At 42.4% G+C, this 18406-nt stretch overlaps 1 protein-coding gene across 1 annotated transcript in view; it reads left to right on the top strand.

Moving 5' to 3' along the window:
* The window catches only part of LOC309441928 (putative cation-transporting ATPase 13A4), a 41417-nt gene that overhangs the window by 15149 nt on the left and 7862 nt on the right, over positions 1 to 18406 (top strand). Inside the window, exons 8-24 of the mRNA XM_082057220.1 lie at positions 248 to 320; positions 963 to 1094; positions 2322 to 2492; positions 2927 to 3084; positions 6308 to 6496; positions 6814 to 6875; positions 7586 to 7736; positions 9120 to 9206; positions 9906 to 10059; positions 10647 to 10758; positions 12599 to 12723; positions 13696 to 13859; positions 14901 to 15023; positions 15605 to 15684; positions 16719 to 16761; positions 17712 to 17821; positions 18139 to 18235. Of these exons, the coding sequence (XP_081913346.1) occupies positions 248 to 320; positions 963 to 1094; positions 2322 to 2492; positions 2927 to 3084; positions 6308 to 6496; positions 6814 to 6875; positions 7586 to 7736; positions 9120 to 9206; positions 9906 to 10059; positions 10647 to 10758; positions 12599 to 12723; positions 13696 to 13859; positions 14901 to 15023; positions 15605 to 15684; positions 16719 to 16761; positions 17712 to 17821; positions 18139 to 18235 (2031 nt within the window). The remainder of the gene's footprint in view (positions 1 to 247; positions 321 to 962; positions 1095 to 2321; positions 2493 to 2926; positions 3085 to 6307; positions 6497 to 6813; positions 6876 to 7585; positions 7737 to 9119; positions 9207 to 9905; positions 10060 to 10646; positions 10759 to 12598; positions 12724 to 13695; positions 13860 to 14900; positions 15024 to 15604; positions 15685 to 16718; positions 16762 to 17711; positions 17822 to 18138; positions 18236 to 18406) is intronic.

Genomic DNA, 18406 nt, shown 5'->3' with positions numbered 1-18406 from the left:
TGGTTCTTCACCCACATCCTCCCTTCCCCATTCCAGTGCTTTGCTTTGTAACCTTTTGCTACACCTTCTCCATAATTAGGGCGGGGAGTTTCTTTCTCTGTATGATTGCACAGTTGCTGGCAGGGCCAGACCTGACTTTATGAGATCTCTCTTAACCACAAATAACAAAAGGGAATAATTGTTAGTGGATTAATTGCATCATGTAAGAAAAATGTAACACTTTCTTGTGTTCTCCTTTAATTTATAGCAATCAATTAAACTGCACAGACTGGTTGAGTCTCATAACAACATGATGGTCACTGTCTGCAGAAATAAGGAAGGTGACTCCTCTACACTTCTTTCTCCAATGTGTTTAGTTTCTCTAGCAATTTATATTAAACCCAAGAATGTATAATATTAAATTCCTTCTAGATCAGTTTCCTTTTCTGTCTCTCAGCTTGATTAACTAGCTTCTTCATGTTGGGTTAATTTGACCCAGAAGCACGTTGTGGCACATTGATTCTATTTATAACTGTTTGAGTGCAGCCTTAGCAAAAAATTATCAGGAAAACCATGTTCTTCAAGTAGTGCTGACAAAGCCAACCACTTAACCATTAAATGACTGTGAGTCCACATAATGGCTTCATGCAAATCCTGTTCATTGTCATGGTATTTAGAGCACAATCCAGAAAGACAGAGTCAAACTAAGTAATGTAGATCCAAGCTTCTTCAGTTAGGTTAGTGCTTTGGAACAATAACCATTGGTTGGGCTTCTGGGGAGATAAGAGGGAATTCTGCAGTTCAAACATGCCTAGGCTTTTCTAAATATTGGAGGTTGCATTCTTAGGTCCTACTTGTGGTCCTTTATTTATCAATCATTATAAAGAAGTGACAGTCTATTCAGCAGGTAGTTCCTTGTATTTTTTCCCTTTACTGCAGAGAAATATATGAAGCAGAAAGTTTGCATTACGTGTCATCTGCAGGTTTCCAAGAGCTGGAATCACACCATCTTGTTCCTGGAGATGTGCTGGTTTTGAAAGAGGGCAAAACCCTCTTGCCTTGTGATGCCATTCTGATCAGCGGGCAGTGTGTTGTAAACGAAAGCATGCTGACAGGTACAGCTCATCCCTCCCAGGTTCACCGTCAAAACATCATCATCGCCTTGTGGCTTCAGCCAGTGACACAGGACATATGGTGCTATGTGTAACTCTTATTAAGAGATAGTCCATAACTAGCCTAGAAGGGGATTCTTTTGGGTGTTTGCAATAATAAAGGCTGAATTAGAGTTAGCCCCAGCTTATCTAAATAGACTAGATGGACTTAGGAAGGGCAGTTCATCCTTTTCTTCCTTTCTGGGGTGCAGAATTTAGGAAGAGATCCTCTAATTAGAAAGGAAAGTGTGCACAGTGAAGAGGAATGAGTAGGACAGGAGAAGAAACAGTAGATATGGAGAAAAGCTGTTCCCATGCAGGGCCCCCATTCTGCTCAGGCTGTGGGGGTTTCTCTTGGTCACTCTGAATGTCTCGTCGCTGATGACTGCAACATCTCCAACCTGCTGAAGTGTCTGTCTAGCTCTCCAGATAGTTAACCTCACATTCATGTGATAGCAGTGGAGGACACACCAGGTGGAAGAGTTCACTGCAAAGCAGGATTTTTGGTGCAGGAGATGTTAATGTAATAGTTCTGTTTCTTGTCTTTAAATTTGGTCTTGGTCTGAATCAAACTGAAACCCATAGTTCTGAATTCTCATGTAAATGAGAAATTCCAAAAACCCCTTTCATTTAGAAGGCTTCAGCTGTCAGGAGATTCTTTTTCTGCTTCACCTTAGTGTATCTGCTCTGACATAAATAGGATATTTGTCAGCTGTCAAGTATTGGGTTAAAAGCTATCCTTTTTACCAGAAAGGGGAAATAGGGAATCTCATGTTTAATGTACCAAAGGGAATAGTGTAGTGACCTGCACATGAGGTTCAGACTTGGTAAACAACTTGTGACCATCAAGTGGAGTCATGCAACACCAGTTCAGGTCTCTTTTAAAGTCTCTGTATCTGCAGAGAGGGTTTGGAGTCCTTGGGCTTCTTTCAGTTCTCTGACTTACATGAGACAGTTGTACCGATGCAAAGGAGAGCTTTTCTCTGGCATAGTCTCTTGGTTTGCTAGGCTTCAAACTCTTATTCAGTCTGAAATTGTCACAAAATAAAAGTAACATTTCTCTAAACTGGTTTCTCTAGTAAATACCTTTAACTTACCATCTAGATGTCTAGCTACTGTACTAATTTGGAAATCAATAGACTGATTTTAAGGTATAATGCAGTTTTATTCATCTGAGCTAATTTTCCCTAGGGGAAAGTATTCCAGTAACAAAGACCCACTTACCCCAAGCTGATAATTGCAAGCCCTGGAGAATGCACTGTGCAGAGGATTACAAAAAACATGTCCTCTTCTGTGGAACAGAGGTCATACAGACCAAGGCAGATGACAGAGGAGCAGTGAAAGCTGTGGTGATGCGGACTGGTCAGTCAACACTTCAGTTTGCTTTTCCTTTCATGCGTTTTCTTACTGGAACAGTCTGACTTAATGCGCCCAGACATTAAGTGAAAGGCATTAATACAAATTCACAACAGTCAGATGGAGAAACGATATCCTGGGCTGGGCTAAGCTATTATGCATTGTTCTCGTTTGCTTGGCATAGCTTTTGCAAAAACCACTAGCATATGATTACAAAGAAGAATTTTACTTTGCTTATGAGACGTTGAAAAAATCTTCCTCCTGAAGACAAAAATAACTTTTTTCTATATTCTGCAGAGCAGGTCACATACATTGAAATGAAAGATCTGGGCCTCCTTTCTTAAATTACAGAAATCATGAGTCATTTTAAAACCCTCCATTTTTTATAGAGAACTTTTGGGAATGTTCTCCCTTGGAATAATTTTAGTTTGTCTTTCCAGGTTTCAATACAGCCAAAGGGGATCTGGTGAGGTCCATTCTCTACCCTAAACCCATGAACTTCAAGCTGTACAGAGATGCCCTCCGCTTTCTGATGTGTCTCATAGCATTTGCAGCCATTGGAATGATCTACGCAGTGTGTGTATTTGCACTTAATGGGGTAAGTTACTAAATGCAGGAGAAATGGTCACACACAGTTTCAAGAGACCTGAAACCTGAGTGGCTTCATGTACAGTTACATATAAAAATATAGTCCTTGTCACTCTCCTTTTTGTCTTAGTATATGAGGCTGTTTTACAATGTAATTCAGTTTGTGATGATACACAAGCTCTCATACATTCAATTCCAAGGTGCCCAATAGTAATTTCTTTTGAGGTCTTAGCAAATCCTATGCAAGAACTGCATGTCTTATCAGCAGCCTTCTGTATGCCGACTACCTCTATGTTACCTGCCCTGTGCTTGCTGATATGTGTAATTAATAATGCATGTAATTAGCATAATGCTTTCTAGAGCTGTGGAAATGGGAGATTCCAAGACCATAGCACTCTGCAAGGAGCTTTTACAAAGTTTTTGTGGCATTTTTTGTTTATTCCTAGAAAAATCACAAGTGAGTCATGGGCTAAATGGGACACAGACTGATGTGTCATGACAAGGCAGCTTTCCAAAAACTTCAGTGTAGATCAAAGACCCATCTATCCCTGTCCACTGTCTCTGAGAGTAATTAGTATCAAATATTCATGGAAACTGGTTAGGAGGTAGGGCAAGTATAGAACAATTCTTCCCTGATATAGTTTTCTGACTTCTTGTAGAAAAAGGTTTAACAGTTCTGAAAGCTGTCTTTTGTATCTAGATGATCTAGCTTTAATAGCCACTGAAAATCTCCCAGAGTATGATTCAAGATATTTCTGAATTCATTTGTGCCTTGGACTGGACAACACCTGTGACAATGATTCCCACAGTTTCATTATGTACTGTGTAAAAATGTTTTTAAAGCTGCTATCTAAATCACTGAAGATACTGTAGATTTTTGTTTTAGAGAAGTAGGAATAGCTTTCTACTTGATGTTTCCTGTACTATTCATGATTTAGAGATCATCTGCCACCCCTTCAGCCACCTTTCTTCCATGTTACAGGGCCCTGGACAGTCCAGGTATCAACACAGATCCCTGAAATTTATTGATATCATGTAGAACTCCATCTGCTTTTTTTTCATATCTTTGTATAGTCATTTGCAGGGTGGTGGAAAGGGAGATAACCTTCACTTGGTTATAACTCAGCTTAATATCCTTGAGATCTTTTGAGAAATAACTTTTGCAAAGCCAACTATCCTGTATCATTTGAGTCACCCACATCTCCACTGATTTTTTACAGAGTACTCCAGGAGGCTTACGGAGTATTAATTCCCTCTGTGAAGACCGTGTTAGCTCTTCTCTAATGTGCCATATACACCAAAGGTTGATGAATTCTGTGTGATAATTTTAATCAAGTTTCTCAACATAGAACTAAGACTTACAGTGTTAGGAAGCAGCAGAGGCCAGCTGTTCCCTAGGAGAAGGCAAGCCAGGAGCTGAGGGTGAGCAGAGCCCAGGCGGTGCCCTCACCGACCAGGGCACAGTCACACAGGATCTGAACACGGCAAGCAGAGCTGTGTGCTGGGAACAGCCCATCAGTATTCCCAGGCAAGGCAAAGTGGTAAATAATCCAGGCAGACAGGTCAAAAGCAGAAAGAGATGAGGACAGGAGACAAGGCAACATGTGTGTAAAGGTATCCATCGAGGAGACAGTGCTAGAGGCAGGTACGCCTATGACATGGCGCAGACAAGGACTGGAGGCTCAGGCCTGAGCTTAACTGGAGCTCCAGAACTCATAAGCAGGTGGAGCTGAGGCTAGTGAGGTTAATTAAGACCACTCAGTGCACCTAGGGCCCTGCCATATTGGTTGCGAAGTCTCTGAAGGGTTCACTTGAAGCCCTTTTAAAAACAGTTTGCTCATTCTCATGCATCAAGGTCAGTATAAGAAAAAGTTGTACACTGTAAACAGTAACTCTGCAGTTTTTAAAGCCTAATTGCTTTAGAACTTATTCAGAAACTTTCAGGACATCATTTCATGCCTTGATAATTATCTGCCTATGTCAAGTCCAAGTCCTGAGTTGCAAGGTTGATTCTGCAATTCAGCTTTTGAATCATTTTTCTCCTTTGCAATAATCTATGGTCAGTTGTCTCAGAAGATTAATTCCCCTCGGGATATCAAAGGAAGTGTGTTTAAGAACACACCTTGGTGTCTGCTTTGCCATTTTTCCTTTTTTTTTTGTTTAGCTTCACCCTTGTAATATGTAAAATACATGCTGATGTTATCACAGCAGCTGAAACTGTCTTGTCAGACTGTTGTCTGGTGTAAGACTCAGTCCCATGATACACTAAATGCTCTCCTGTGAGAGTGTTTATCTAAAAGTGATAAGTGCTTCATTCTCACATAAAATATATAAAAAATATTATCAAACTGGTGTGTTCTGTGGTCTGAAATAATATCAATGAAGGGAGAATGAAAACATGATGGAAATTCATCACATCAAATGCAACATGATTTATGGTCAAAGTCCCAAGCTCGGAAGCAGTAATAATAGAGCTCTAATGACAGTTTGCAGATCCTTCTGAACTGCAAATTGGCTTTAGTTTGCAGTGTCTCGGTTCTGGGACCCTAATTTGAAATGCATTCAATCCTTTAGCAGTAATATCAACTGCCAAGAATAACAGTGTCGACATTCAGCATAGTTGCAGTTTTACACCGACCTCTAAGCTCCCAAATTCAAGATCACTTTTAGAAATGTAACTTTTACTTACATGACTTTTCCTGCAGGTAAAAGCAATTTCCTTTCACAACTCCTAGAACATAAGGTCAGAAGAAATCATTAGCTCATGCATTCTGCCCTCCTTTTCAGCACCATCCCATATGTCTCACCTTTCACCTTAACATCAAGTCCGGAGCTGTGCCTGTAGGCAGTTGGATGAATGCCCATATAAATGGCAGATTCTTGTGTGCTATATCATGGGAAACTGGGCTTGACTGAGGGTGCAATAGCCTAACTGACATGTTTGAACTCATGCTGTGGAGGAGGCTGTAAGCTCTACCCAGCAGGTTTGTTGGCATGGAGAATGAAGGCCTGGAGGCTGCTCTTTAGCAGTGGTGTAGCCTTAAAGCCTTTGGTTGAACCAAAGCAATTAATTTCTTAGGGAGATGAATACGTGATGGACCATAGGCAGAAAACACCACAGTGTGAAGTACCTGCAGTGGAAAGGTGGAGGGATGAAGAGGGCTGCATTCTGACAATCCAAGCAGCACCCCTTGCCACCCTCTTGCTGATAACTGCCTTTGGTTTCATGTCAGGAGGAGACAGGAGAAGTGGTGAAGAAGGCTTTGGATGTTATCACTATTGCTGTCCCCCCAGCTCTGCCAGCTGCCTTGACAACAGGGATCATTTATACCCAGCGGAGGCTGAAGAAAAAGGGCATCTTCTGCATCAGCCCACAAAGAATCAACATGTGTGGACAGCTGAACCTCATCTGCTTTGACAAAGTAACTGCTATGTGGTGGTTACTCTCTTAGTAGTAATGGGAGCCATGCTAGCGGTGGGAAAGTGTGGGTTTTGATCAAGCACTTCCATCATACTATAGAAACACACTGACCACTCTTGTGTACTTAAGTTTGTGTTGTCTAAACAGACACTGTTGCAAACTGTTGTTTTTCTTGGAATCTAGGAACTGGCTGGTAGCATTTTTGCTCTGCACTGTGTTGGCATTTTCTGAACAGTAACTTCTTAAAATAAGTCTTGCTTTTTATTCCTCTTGGAGCTCTCGTGTGGGAAGTTAATGTAAATGTACATTTTAACTTAGACTGGCACCTTAACAGAAGATGGCCTGGATCTTTGGGGCTTGCTGCCCTCTGAAAGAAACGGGTAAGGCTTCTTGACACACCAATGGCATTTAAGTTTGGTGGGATAACGACTGGATTCTCCTCATACACATATGAACAAATCTGAAAGACAATTAATGTCAAAACAGTAGTTTGAAGTTCCCTGTGTTTAGATTTCCAATATTATTTCTGTAGCCTTTGTAAAATGAGTTTGTTGCCTTATCCCAGGAGTCATGCTCCACATGAAATGATGCAGCTGCTGTCATCAGCATTTGGCACAGCACATCCAGGCAGCATAGGCTGCCCTAGACACGCCAGGTTAGATCTCAAAGCTGCAGTGGTCCACAACCAACCCCTTGTGGCAGAAAATCACCATTACCCCTGAGGTTGCCACTCAGTTCCTTCAGTGCCCATGTTTTTGCCCGTTTACATTTCCAGAAATGAGCATGCACAGAAATGCTCAAACTTATCCTCACAGCTCGAGCCCTTACACAAGCTGCAAGGAAGGTATTTTATAATAATCTGTTCCTCTGTCCACCCCAATGGATTCCTTAACTATGCAGAATACCCCTCTTCTGAGCAACTGTATCCCAGCCTTTAACAGCTGTGTGAGAAATAGCTCCCCAGATATATGCTTGTGGTCTGACCACAGGATAGGGCCTTAACAGCCCGCTGACTTAAATTTTTTTTTCTGTTAGTTTTATGTTGTTTGGTGTTCTCTGATGGTAATTTTTATGCTTTCTCTTGTGTTAGCTTCCAGGATGTTCACAGCTTTCCTGCAGACCACAGCCTGCCTTGGGGCCCAGTGTTCAGAGCTATGGCGGTCTGTCACTCATTAATTGTTTGGGAGGGCAAGATCCAAGGAGACCCACTGGATGTGAAAATGTTTGAGGCCACTAACTGGGTAAAGCTGTGCTTTGTTGTTATGCAAATAGTGGTGGGGAGTTTTGGTGTTCTTGCAAAGGAGAAAGGTCCCAAGCCCTGCCAGGCACATAGCCACTTCTCACACAGAAGGTAAACAGTTAAAACCCAGAGGGACAGCACTTGTGCAGGCTTTTGGAGAAATGTTCCTTGTTTCTGCCTAGAGCTTTCACCTACGAGTACTTCAAATACTTCGCTCATTTGACTGGAAGTGGTGGATATCATGTGAACCCCACTGGGTTATCAGCTCTGACTGTGGCTGCTGCCAGATAACAGGCATTCCCAGATATGACAAAAATGCAGATTAAGACTGCTTTTATAGAGCGTGTAACAGACCTCAGCAAGCTTTGAACTAAATACAAGATTTTGACCTTTGTTAGAGCTCTGTCGATGTGAAGATATTTCCACCATCTTCATGTTTTAAAGCTCATGCCTCTATGAAAGTGTTCATTCTCTGTCCCATGACCTACAAACAGCCACCAGTGTTACTATTTACACTCCGATCAGTTGCAGGGATAAAGTGGAGGGAATGGGCATTTATGAAAACTAAATGTCTGCAAGTTTGAGATGGATAAGAGGAAAACAGCAAATAATTACCTGGTGGAAGGTACATCCACAAGCCATTGCTGATGCAAGATAAGAGACTCAGGGCAGGATTAGCCAGTTATGTGGGTGACAACATCTGTACTTAACACCTGTCTGGTTTGCATCTGAAAAATATGTAAACCAGCCAAGTTTCAAGGAATAAATTATCCAGTAATGACAGGAGTTAGAGGGTGTTTTTCCCCAGGGGCATCACTTTGCCATCTCAGCCTTAGGCAGACGCCCATCGAAGTTATAAATTAAACAGGAATAATCCTGCTAAATAATTCCCGTGAAACATGAATAATAGTGTGCCCTTTGACACCATGAAATATTTTTGTTCCTCACAGTCACGTTGTGATGATGGAAAAACCCAGCTGATTTGTGCAGTACTTCAAGTAGCAGAGGATCGTGCTTTCTACATTAATACAAACTCTTATTTATTATTTTCCCATTGACTCTATGTTATATCTAAAGATTTTTGCGTATCTAAGTGAGTTGTAATGAATAAAGGATTTACTGTCAGTGAAAGGACATAATTTATTTGCCATGCAAGAGTACAGCAGTATTTTAGTGAAGGTGGTGAAGCTCTGGATTTGATTGCCAAGGAAAGCACTGGGATTTCCATTACTAGAGCTTTTTAGTGTGAGATCAGGCAGATTCCCCTCAGGAATGGATAAGATACCTTCTTTTGAGAGAAGGAAAAGCTCTAAATGATTCCTTGAGGTTCCTTTTAGCTCTTCTGGTGCTGTGACCTGAAAGATTTTTGTCTTTCAATACATAGGTGATAGATGATTCCAGCGGACACCAGATTGAAGGTCGTGGATCCACACATGCCACAGTTGTTAGACCTGGGCCTAAAGCCAGCAGTGTAAGCTACTTGCAAGATTCACATTCATGATCAAGTTAAATAGTCAGTATAAGAGGTACCTCATGGTAGAGAAACACTTGGTTGTCAGTGGCCAGGACAGCTCTTCCACACTTCTTCTTTCTTGTACTGCCTGCAGAGCGATTGACTTGCTCTCTCTGATTAAAAAGAGATGCCTGGGGGAGCTTGCAGCTCACACCAGAAGCAGGGGGATGCTGGATGACATTTTGTCCATCTCAGGAATTTGCCTGTCCTGGTGGTTCTAGACTCAATCCAAACTCAGCTGAGGGGTGAAGATCTCTAAAAGCACTTGGGAGTGCAGTGGAGTCTGGTAACTGATGTCAGACCGATACTGCTGATAGACACCAAGGCGGATGCTTTCAGACATCCATTTTCCCTTTGCAAGACCAGTGTAATATCTAACAGAGTCTTGTTAAAGAAACAGGACTGGTGAGTTCCTTTCAGCAATTACATGTAATAGTCTGCTAGAACTGTCAGTGAACTTTTCCTACTGCTTAAGCTAAATATTTCTGTAGAAATTTCACCTCCTCTTTATATACCAGTCCTTTCTGTCCCACTGTGACAAATTAGCCTCTTATACATGGTTAGCTTCTTACCATTGCCCAAAGGACAGACCTAAAATCCTTTAGCCTGAGTTTAAAATTCTTGTTGCAGTATCTAATCCACTTGCTTTTCTCCTAGGCCCCAGTGGAAGGAGTTACCATTTTACATCAGTTTCCATTTTCTTCAGCTTTGCAGAGAATGTCTGTCATTGCCCAGGAAATTGGTGGTGAACAACAGGTCTTCACAAAAGGGGCTCCAGAAACGGTAGCCATGTTATGTAGAGCAGAAACGGGTAAGTAAGTGATAAATGATTCCTAGAAACACATTTGTATAAGTGACTTTTGATGGTGCAGTGAAGTGGAAGGTCCAAATGAGATTTCTGGGTCTAAGACTTTATCAGCCTGAAAAGTCAGTCTCTCTGTTGTGCTCCAAGGCTAAGGCTGAGCTCCCATACAGCCTTTCTCAGCAAAGAAGGACTGCTGAGAGATAAAAGCAAGTACCAACTCTTGTACAAGGTGTACAGTCTCTGCCAGAACAGATATTTGAAAAAGTTGTCTACTGATTCAGTATACACCAAAAAAAGTTTTCTTTTTTCTCCAAGCTTTGGGAGGGCAGCTATAAGAGCTCCTTCGTGACACACTGGAAGGAGCTAAGTCTTTGCAGAATCGTTTAGGATCCTAAGTGCAAAGTGTCAGAGGAGAGGCAATGATTTTCTTGTCAAGTGAAGTTAGTCTAGCAGCTTTCCTTGGTGTCCTTAGCCTGTTCGTAGACTTTAAGTGTACCTGCCCTCTGAGAAAAGAACCTTCCCTGCTCCAAGGCGCTCTTTTTATTAGAAAGCTGTCAATGCCCTGATGAACTCTCTTTTCCTCTTTTGCACAGTTCCACCAAACTTTGAAAGCAAGCTTCGGCTCTACACAGCGCAGGGCTTCAGGGTCATTGGACTGGCGTGTAAATCTCTCCAGGTGGGGAAGCAATCTATGGATCTGACAAGGTAAGGCATAGACTGCTTCTTATCAGCCACATTCAGCCATGGGCTAGTGGTGCCTCACACAGTACCACTACCACAACACCCCTACCAAGAGCAGGGATGTTGTACAGAATTTTGTTAGATTTAGGCCAGAGGGAATCTGATTCAAGTCTGGATATAGGTCTGTCTGAGAATGGGTGGAGGGCGCCTCACTATCCCATGCCTATAGCACATGGCCACAATTGTAACAGTGGATCAGTATAGGAAGTACAACTCTAGTACACTCTGAAGGCTAGTATGCGTGTCTTTCCGTCCACCGTTTCTACCAGTCTTCTTGCAAGTTTATCCAGGCTTTCAGCTCAAAAGAAGTATCTTTTTTTTTTTTCCTTTTTTAATCCTGGTTCCTTGATTAAGCAAAGGCAGCAGATGGGTCTCCATTACACCGTCTGTTCTCTGGCCCAGTCAAAGTTAGCAGACTGTCTTCTGCTGCTGTCTTGGTCCAATCCATTAGCTTTCTCGCTTTAGCTTTCTTTAGTTTCTGGAGAAGCAAACAAACTCTTCTGGTGTGCTCATGGTATTAGTTTTCCACAAACCTCACACAAGAACACCTACGGATGAATCCATATGCTTTTACACAAATCCCTCTAGCTTTTGCCTGTGATACTCTAAAAACATCACTTCTGAAACATTTGCCATTACTTAGCATTTGCTGTCCTCTCTGTTTAATAGCTGTGGGTCCTAATCCAGACAGGACTCACTTGCTCTTTCATGGGCTTTTTGCATTGCTGAAAGGGCCAGTGACACCGAGGCAAAGTGCAAGTGGCTTGTTTAATTCTTGTGACAGGTGTCACAACAGACCTATCCAACCCAATGAGCAAATGTGTGTGATGTGGCTCAGATTTTGCAGTTGTGTGTGCTGTTATAGCATGTGTGATGTATATACTGCCAGGCGAAAAAAGGAAACTGAAGGTCAAACGCAAGATCTGCTGTGAAAGCAGTGACTATTCGGGCACTACCTGACTCAGCTACTCTGACAGCCATGCAAGTGTTTGGCATCACCTTCTCACTACAGTGGCTAAAATAAGGGTGTGAAAGCTTTAGTTTTTTTCAGACTCTTTGGAGACAACCTGTCTCCCTAAGAGACCTGTAGTTTATGACTCAGGGATCAGATTTTTTACCCAATTCTGTTCTCAGCTGCATGTGTTGAACTGTAAAACAGGCAATAGCACAGGTATAAAGAAAAGAGTAGGAGAGAACAGAATCGGCGTTCTGACATGCTGTTTGCACAGGTCCTACTGTCAAGAGTAGCAGATATGTTTACTAAGGTGTGTGTCTTTGTTGTACAGTCCTCAAATGAGAAGGACTAGTGTACATGAATTTTCCAAATCAGACCACCACAGTTTGGGAATCCTGCAGGAAATTCAGGGTGCTTTTTTATGCTGGCTAAGGATGGTGTATGAATGGAAAACAATCCAATGTATCCATCAGGCTTCGTGTTGATATGTGGAGCACGTAGGTCAAAATTGGCCCTTTTTTTGATTTGGTAACTAAGCAAACATGAGCTGGAAGCTGACTGTGCCCTGAACTCATTCTTCAGAGCAAGAGAAGAAGAGAAGGATGAGAAGTCATGTGAAGATTCTCCAGACAGTTGGAAGCAAGCCCTGCTGGTGTTGAAGTAGCACCACGAAATACAGACAGCCTGGGACTGCTGAAAAAAAACCAAACAACAAAACTACCTTATTTTAATTCTTTTGCGTTATGTGGGGTGGTTAACAGTTAGAACTGACTATCACCAAATTCAATGCAAAACCAGGCAAAAGGCAAAAAGAAGAATTAAATCTGTCTGTCTGTTCTTCACTCTTAGGGAGGAGATAGAATCTAATCTGACATTCCTGGGTCTGCTGATAATGGAGAATCGATTAAAGAGGGAGACAAAGCCTGTCCTGGAAGAGCTCAGTGCTGCCCGAATCAGGAGTGTTATGGTCACAGGTATCTAAAAGAGGTGGATTATTTATGTGGCCACTGTCCCAGACAGAGAGTTCAATGATGTTTGAGTGAACAGTCTATTGCTTTCTTGCCACCACAGGTAGGAAGTCACAGACATTGGTATCTTTCAGACAATTGTAGTCCACGAAGCAACTGTGTTGTAATAATGATGTGAGCTGAACTATGCAGGCTTATGTTCCTGACAGCTTCATCAGGCTGTGTCAGATACCCAACTCTTAATCTGTCTGCCTTTCACCACAGATCAGAGCCTTCCTGTTCCTCTGATGCTTTCTAGTGAGTCCATTTGTTCTCCCTGCTAAGTTTATGAGATGACATGGACAAAGACATGTCATGCAAGATCCCCTCTTCATAGGCCCTCATGAAATCCTGTTCTCATAAATGAGCAGAGATGGAGCATGAATGCCAGGACAAGTCACTGAACCTTATGACATTTGGTTATCATGCCTACCAGTCCCTATATATCCCATTTTTTTCTTGAAGGACTGGTTTGTATTTGGATGGAATGACCCCCAGTTTTCACATGGTCCAAAGACATTTTTTCATGAGTAATGCAAGTCTTGTCTTCTTGGGCTTCCCCTCTTTCAGAACACATCCTACAACAAAGCTGTCTAAGGGCAATTGGTGACAATCAGCAATACTAGCAGTGAATCCCTTGTTGTTTTTTGTCTAGAACACATCAGCTAGGAGCACATTCCCCATCTGGATTTCCTGAAGCTGAAGACGAAAATATTTCGTCTCCACATCAAAATGAAAATATTTCATTTCCAGATGAAAATACATTAAATTGTTGAGATGGACTTCACTTGCAAATTTTTGATTTTTACCAAAGCTTTCTTAGGCAATACTCTGAAATTTTGCTGCTTCTTGTGAGATTAAGGAAAAGACTCATGTTTCCTCCATAAGCAATTCCTCATTGCAGAAATTTAAAAATGACACTCCCCTTGATTTTTCTAGGTGACAACATTCAGACAGCTGTAACTGTTGCCAAAAATGCTGGGATGATTTCTCCAATGAACAGAGTGATTCTTGTGGAAGCAAATGAAATACCTGGATCTTTTTCAGCATATATAACCTGGAAACCACTAGAAGAAAACAAAACTGGAGATTACAGAACCCTGGTAGGCATATGAGAAGCAGGTGTTGTGCAGCAGCTAAACAAACTCAGCTGGAATGCTTTAAATAATACAGTGAGATTATGCTAGTGTAACAGAGACCAGTCATTCACCATTTTCTGCATGTCAGAATGTTATGTGCTAGGAAAGTGTTTAAAAAGAATGGATGTTTATATTGTACTCCCCTAGATCTTCCTTCCTAGCGTATTATCTTGTGAACAGGTTTTTGCTAACTGCCTAGCTAGGTTTGAGAATAGCTTTGCAGAAACCCAAGGAAGATTTGTCTCCAACCCACATGCTTAGCTGATGCCAGTTTAAAGCATGTTTCCTTTCCCTGCAAAGCAAATTTGGTAGTACGGATGTGGACTTAAAATCTATGGAACTGCACTGTATAAACCAGACCTGTTCAAGCAGGTAGTTAGCACTTCCCCATACCTGCAGAATTAAAACACAGATTAACTGTTGAGAAATTGCATATACACTGTGAAACATAGGCTAGCTATGCTAAGAAATTATATTTAATCAAGCCTCTCCACAAAGAAACTGAGACAAAGACTCCCTGAAGAGTATGTCCGAAGATGCTGACCATTCTCTGAGAGGTACTGGAGTCAGGCAGATGGTCAGGAGTCTCTGCAGAGGCTGTTGAGGGCCTCCTTTCTGCCAAAGCTCAGCCTGAGCAGCATCCACCATATTTCACTGCAGAAAGGCACCACCCGGCTGTGGTGCCCGTATGCTCTCTCACCCTTCTCACAGTGCAGCCCACCAGATGGGCAGTGTTGCATAAATTCTATCAAACGTGGCAATGCTGAGGGCCAGCTTTTAAGGCAAATGAAGGATCCAGTTCACACTGAAATTAATGGCATTAAATGGCTAAATCCCTTTACAAATCCAGGTGAAGACAAGGGGCCTTGAACCCGGGTCTCCCAGAGTCTTCACAAGTGCCCTCCCCCTGGTATGTCCTTTTCTTTGTCTGTAGTAGTGCTTGTGTAAATGCACATAGCAGCTTTTGAGGGCTTGCAGGCAACACTCATTTGTCTTGTTTTATAGGAGAATGACAGTCAGACTGAAAGAAGAATCAGGCCAGCATTGGAGTCGGGCCAGTATCATTTTGCTATGAGTGGAAAATCTTACCAAATCATAGCACAACATTTCAGGCACTTACTTCCAAAGGTAAGGTCTGGATTATTTAACTGGAGCAGCTTGCCATTCAGTAGATGTGGATTGTCCTGATATAATTAGCTGAAGAGGTCTGTACCAGGACATCTTTTGGGAGCAATTCTAACCTTGAAATACTTAATGGGCTGGATGAATCTCTGATACTAACATATGGAGAAGGATCTGAAAACCCCTGGATTTTTCCTGCACATAAGAGCAGCAAACCTTCCTCATGGTGTGAGGATGTAACTTAAAACATTTGTGCCCATATGTATGCAATTCAGCATGACTTGCCTGTTTTATGGAAAGGGTAGTCTCATGAATTGTCTTCTAGTAAATCCCTGCCTGGTAATCTCTGTTCATCAGGTAATTCAAATGACACACCAGGCCTCTTGTCCTTATTGTGATTGTTATTTTTTTCAAAGTATTAATTAATATACCTTTTATCTTTGATCATCAGCCTTTCCTGTTTTGGAGTCTAGTGTGAGTTGTTTGGAAATGTGAATTTTTGGTGATTTCTATTCCAGATAATCACTGAAATCACTGTGACGCTTGCCTCAAGTGCTTAAAAATAATTTCCTTTTTTCTCCTTACAGCTCCTGCTGAATGGAACAGTTTTTGCTCGAATGTCTCCTGGTCAAAAATCCAGCCTTGTAGAAGAGTTTCAAAAGCTGGAGTAAGTTCATAATGAGCACTGAGAGTTAAGAGGTGTTTGGTGAATTTCCAGGCTTGAAAAGAGTCTAGTAAGAGTTAGCTTTTGTCTAACATAGCATTCCCTGGAAGTGCACAAAACTGAAACTTCCACACTTTGGCACTTAAATTGCAAAAGCCTATTAAAGAAGAAATGCTGAAGTCCATGTTGGTTTGGCGACCTGTCAAAGACCTAACACTCCCATGATTCTGGCTTTCGTTTGTTCACATCATCCTTCATCCTTACTTCACTTTCTGCGCATGAAGGAGGGGCACTTGTCTACCCAAGATTTTTGGGAATATCTCCCAGCACTGCAGCTTCTCGGATGCTGGCAGTCCTTTTACTGCACTGTTACTGACTTGGTGTGATGGGTTAGGAAACACAGCAGGACAGTCTGGATTAGTATGTCATGTGCTGCTCACAGTTGCAGAGGTGTATATATATCCGTGAGTCCCAGGTGTTTTGTTGCCTGTTGTTCAGCTGTTTCCCAAATCTTTTGAAGACCTCCAGCCAACTAGCTGGCCCCTTGCCCTGCCCTAGAACAGGGTGAGCTTTAGGCTCTTTCCGAATTATCAGCCTGGTGTGAGCAGTTTTGAGCAACCCAACCACTGTTTGGCTTCCCTGAACCATCAGTTCATGTCTGTTCCCAGTGAACATGAGGTACCAGTGCCTGCAATCCTTCCTTTCTGAGCAGGGCTGCCAGCATTAGCCCTTTCCTCTCGTACGATTGACCTCACACCCAGTTTGTTGTAGTGAACATAAAAATTCATGGTAATGAATTCTTCAGTCCGTCATAGCAGAAACTCTTCACTATAGGCACATTTGAGGTGCAAGCCCAAGGCACATGCACAGTCCATGGTCCTGGGCTTGTATTTCAGTCTTTCAGCTTTCCAGAAGGGCTTTGAACAAAAGGCTCACATGACTTGTACAAATGACTTGTATGGAGGAGGCTCTGATTTCCTCCTGTTTATAGGTCTCATTTTCCCCAGCACTGAACTGTAGGTTGCTTTATTTTTTAGTTACTTTGTGGGCATGTGTGGAGATGGAGCCAATGACTGTGGGGTAAGTGACAATTATTTACAATATATTTATTTAAAAAATGAAAAGTGAATGCAATGCCAGTAGAATACCCCATACTGAGCACACACTGCTCTGCTTAGTCACAGAGCAGATGTACTGGTGCCAGTTCTTATTCAGGCCACAGTGTGGTCTTCACATTGCAAGAGCTGTCTTAGGCAGAGATTCTTGTGGTTTGTGGTCTCAAAGACTGATTAATTTCCTTGCAAAAACCACCAGAGGATTCTCCAAATTCTCCACTGGTGTTCATCTTCAGTGTCTGAGGGTAGAGAAGACTTAGGTGAGGAGAAGTTTTCATGGGGAACAGCTGCAGCCCTACAAGGTTTTTATAAATGCACATTTTACTGAAGTGCAAGAATTTTGTGTGTGTGTGTGGATTGTGTTTTGTTTTGTTTGTTTGTTTTTAATTAGTTTTTGTTTGTTTGGTTTGTTTTTTTCTTTCCAAAAGGAAGGGTCCATGTTCAGGTGGGACCCAGAACTCCCTTCTAGGCAGGTTTAGTTCACTCCATGACTCTGCACATCCTTGTATCAGTGGGAGCAATGCCACCTAGGCAGTGAAGCACTCACTTGCCTTAACAATAAGTCCCAAGGGTTCTCCTGGGGGAAGCAAGCAGAGAACCTAGACTGTCTACATAAGGTGTGATTGCAAGTGAGGGCTGACAAAGGAGGCAGAGGCAAACGTGTCTTCTGCAGCTGGTGGTGGATGGCTTTGGGTTCTATGGGAGGTGGGCTTTCCCATGCTGTCATTCCCATTCTTCTTCTGGATGTGATGCCTCCATCCCACTGGAGGAACCTTTCAGGCAGAGCACATCCAGGGAGTGAAAAGAGGCTGCTGTTCACAGAAGGGATCGTGTAACAAGGGGTAATTTCTTGGCTGACTTATCAGTTGCTGTGTCTTCCTGGTCTGTGAGTGCTGAAGGAGAATTAACTTTCAGGCTTTGAAAGTGGCACATGCAGGGATATCACTGTCGGAGCAGGAGGCATCTGTGGCTTCACCTTTCACATCCCGAACCCCCAGCATAGCATGTGTGCCAGAGCTAATCAGGTAAGCATGGGGGTTTGTTTCCTGTTACATAAAGGAGACAGTTCCCACTCCTCTCAAATATTAGTGTTGGGTGTTCCCACCAGGCCAGAACAGGAAAAAATAAATACTTTTGACCTTGAAATTGACATTTGCCTAGTTCTCATCTCAAATTCCTTTAAGATACATTAATTATCTCAAGGCTACAGGAGGAGGGCATCTACAGTGGAGACTTCTCTGCTTGTGACACATACCTTCTTTTTGAACAGCATTTTGAGAGGACTGGCAAGAGGAGCAGACCCATCATCTAATTGCTGTCCTTTGTTCATGTCTCCACACAGGGAAGGCCGTGCTGCCCTTGTCACTTCCTTCTGCATGTTCAAGTACATGGCGCTGTACAGCACCATTCAGTACCTTGGTGTTCTCCTGCTGTACTGGGTATGTCTTGCGAATATGTTGGCTAGGACTGGATGGGCTACTACTCCCTTGTAGGAGAAACAATCCATAAAAGCCACAATAAAACTAGAGTATGGAGCTTTACCTTTATCTGAGCTGCAAATTTCTGTGGCGTGATCATATGGTCCTCCTGTACCCTCAGCTGAAAACTGG

This window comes from Streptopelia decaocto (genome assembly GCF_964273445.1).
Source record: "Streptopelia decaocto genome assembly, chromosome: 6".
NCBI lineage: Eukaryota > Metazoa > Chordata > Aves > Columbiformes > Columbidae > Streptopelia > Streptopelia decaocto.
The sequence above is the reverse complement of the archived record's forward strand: the minus strand, read 5'-3'. Positions and strand labels throughout refer to the sequence as shown.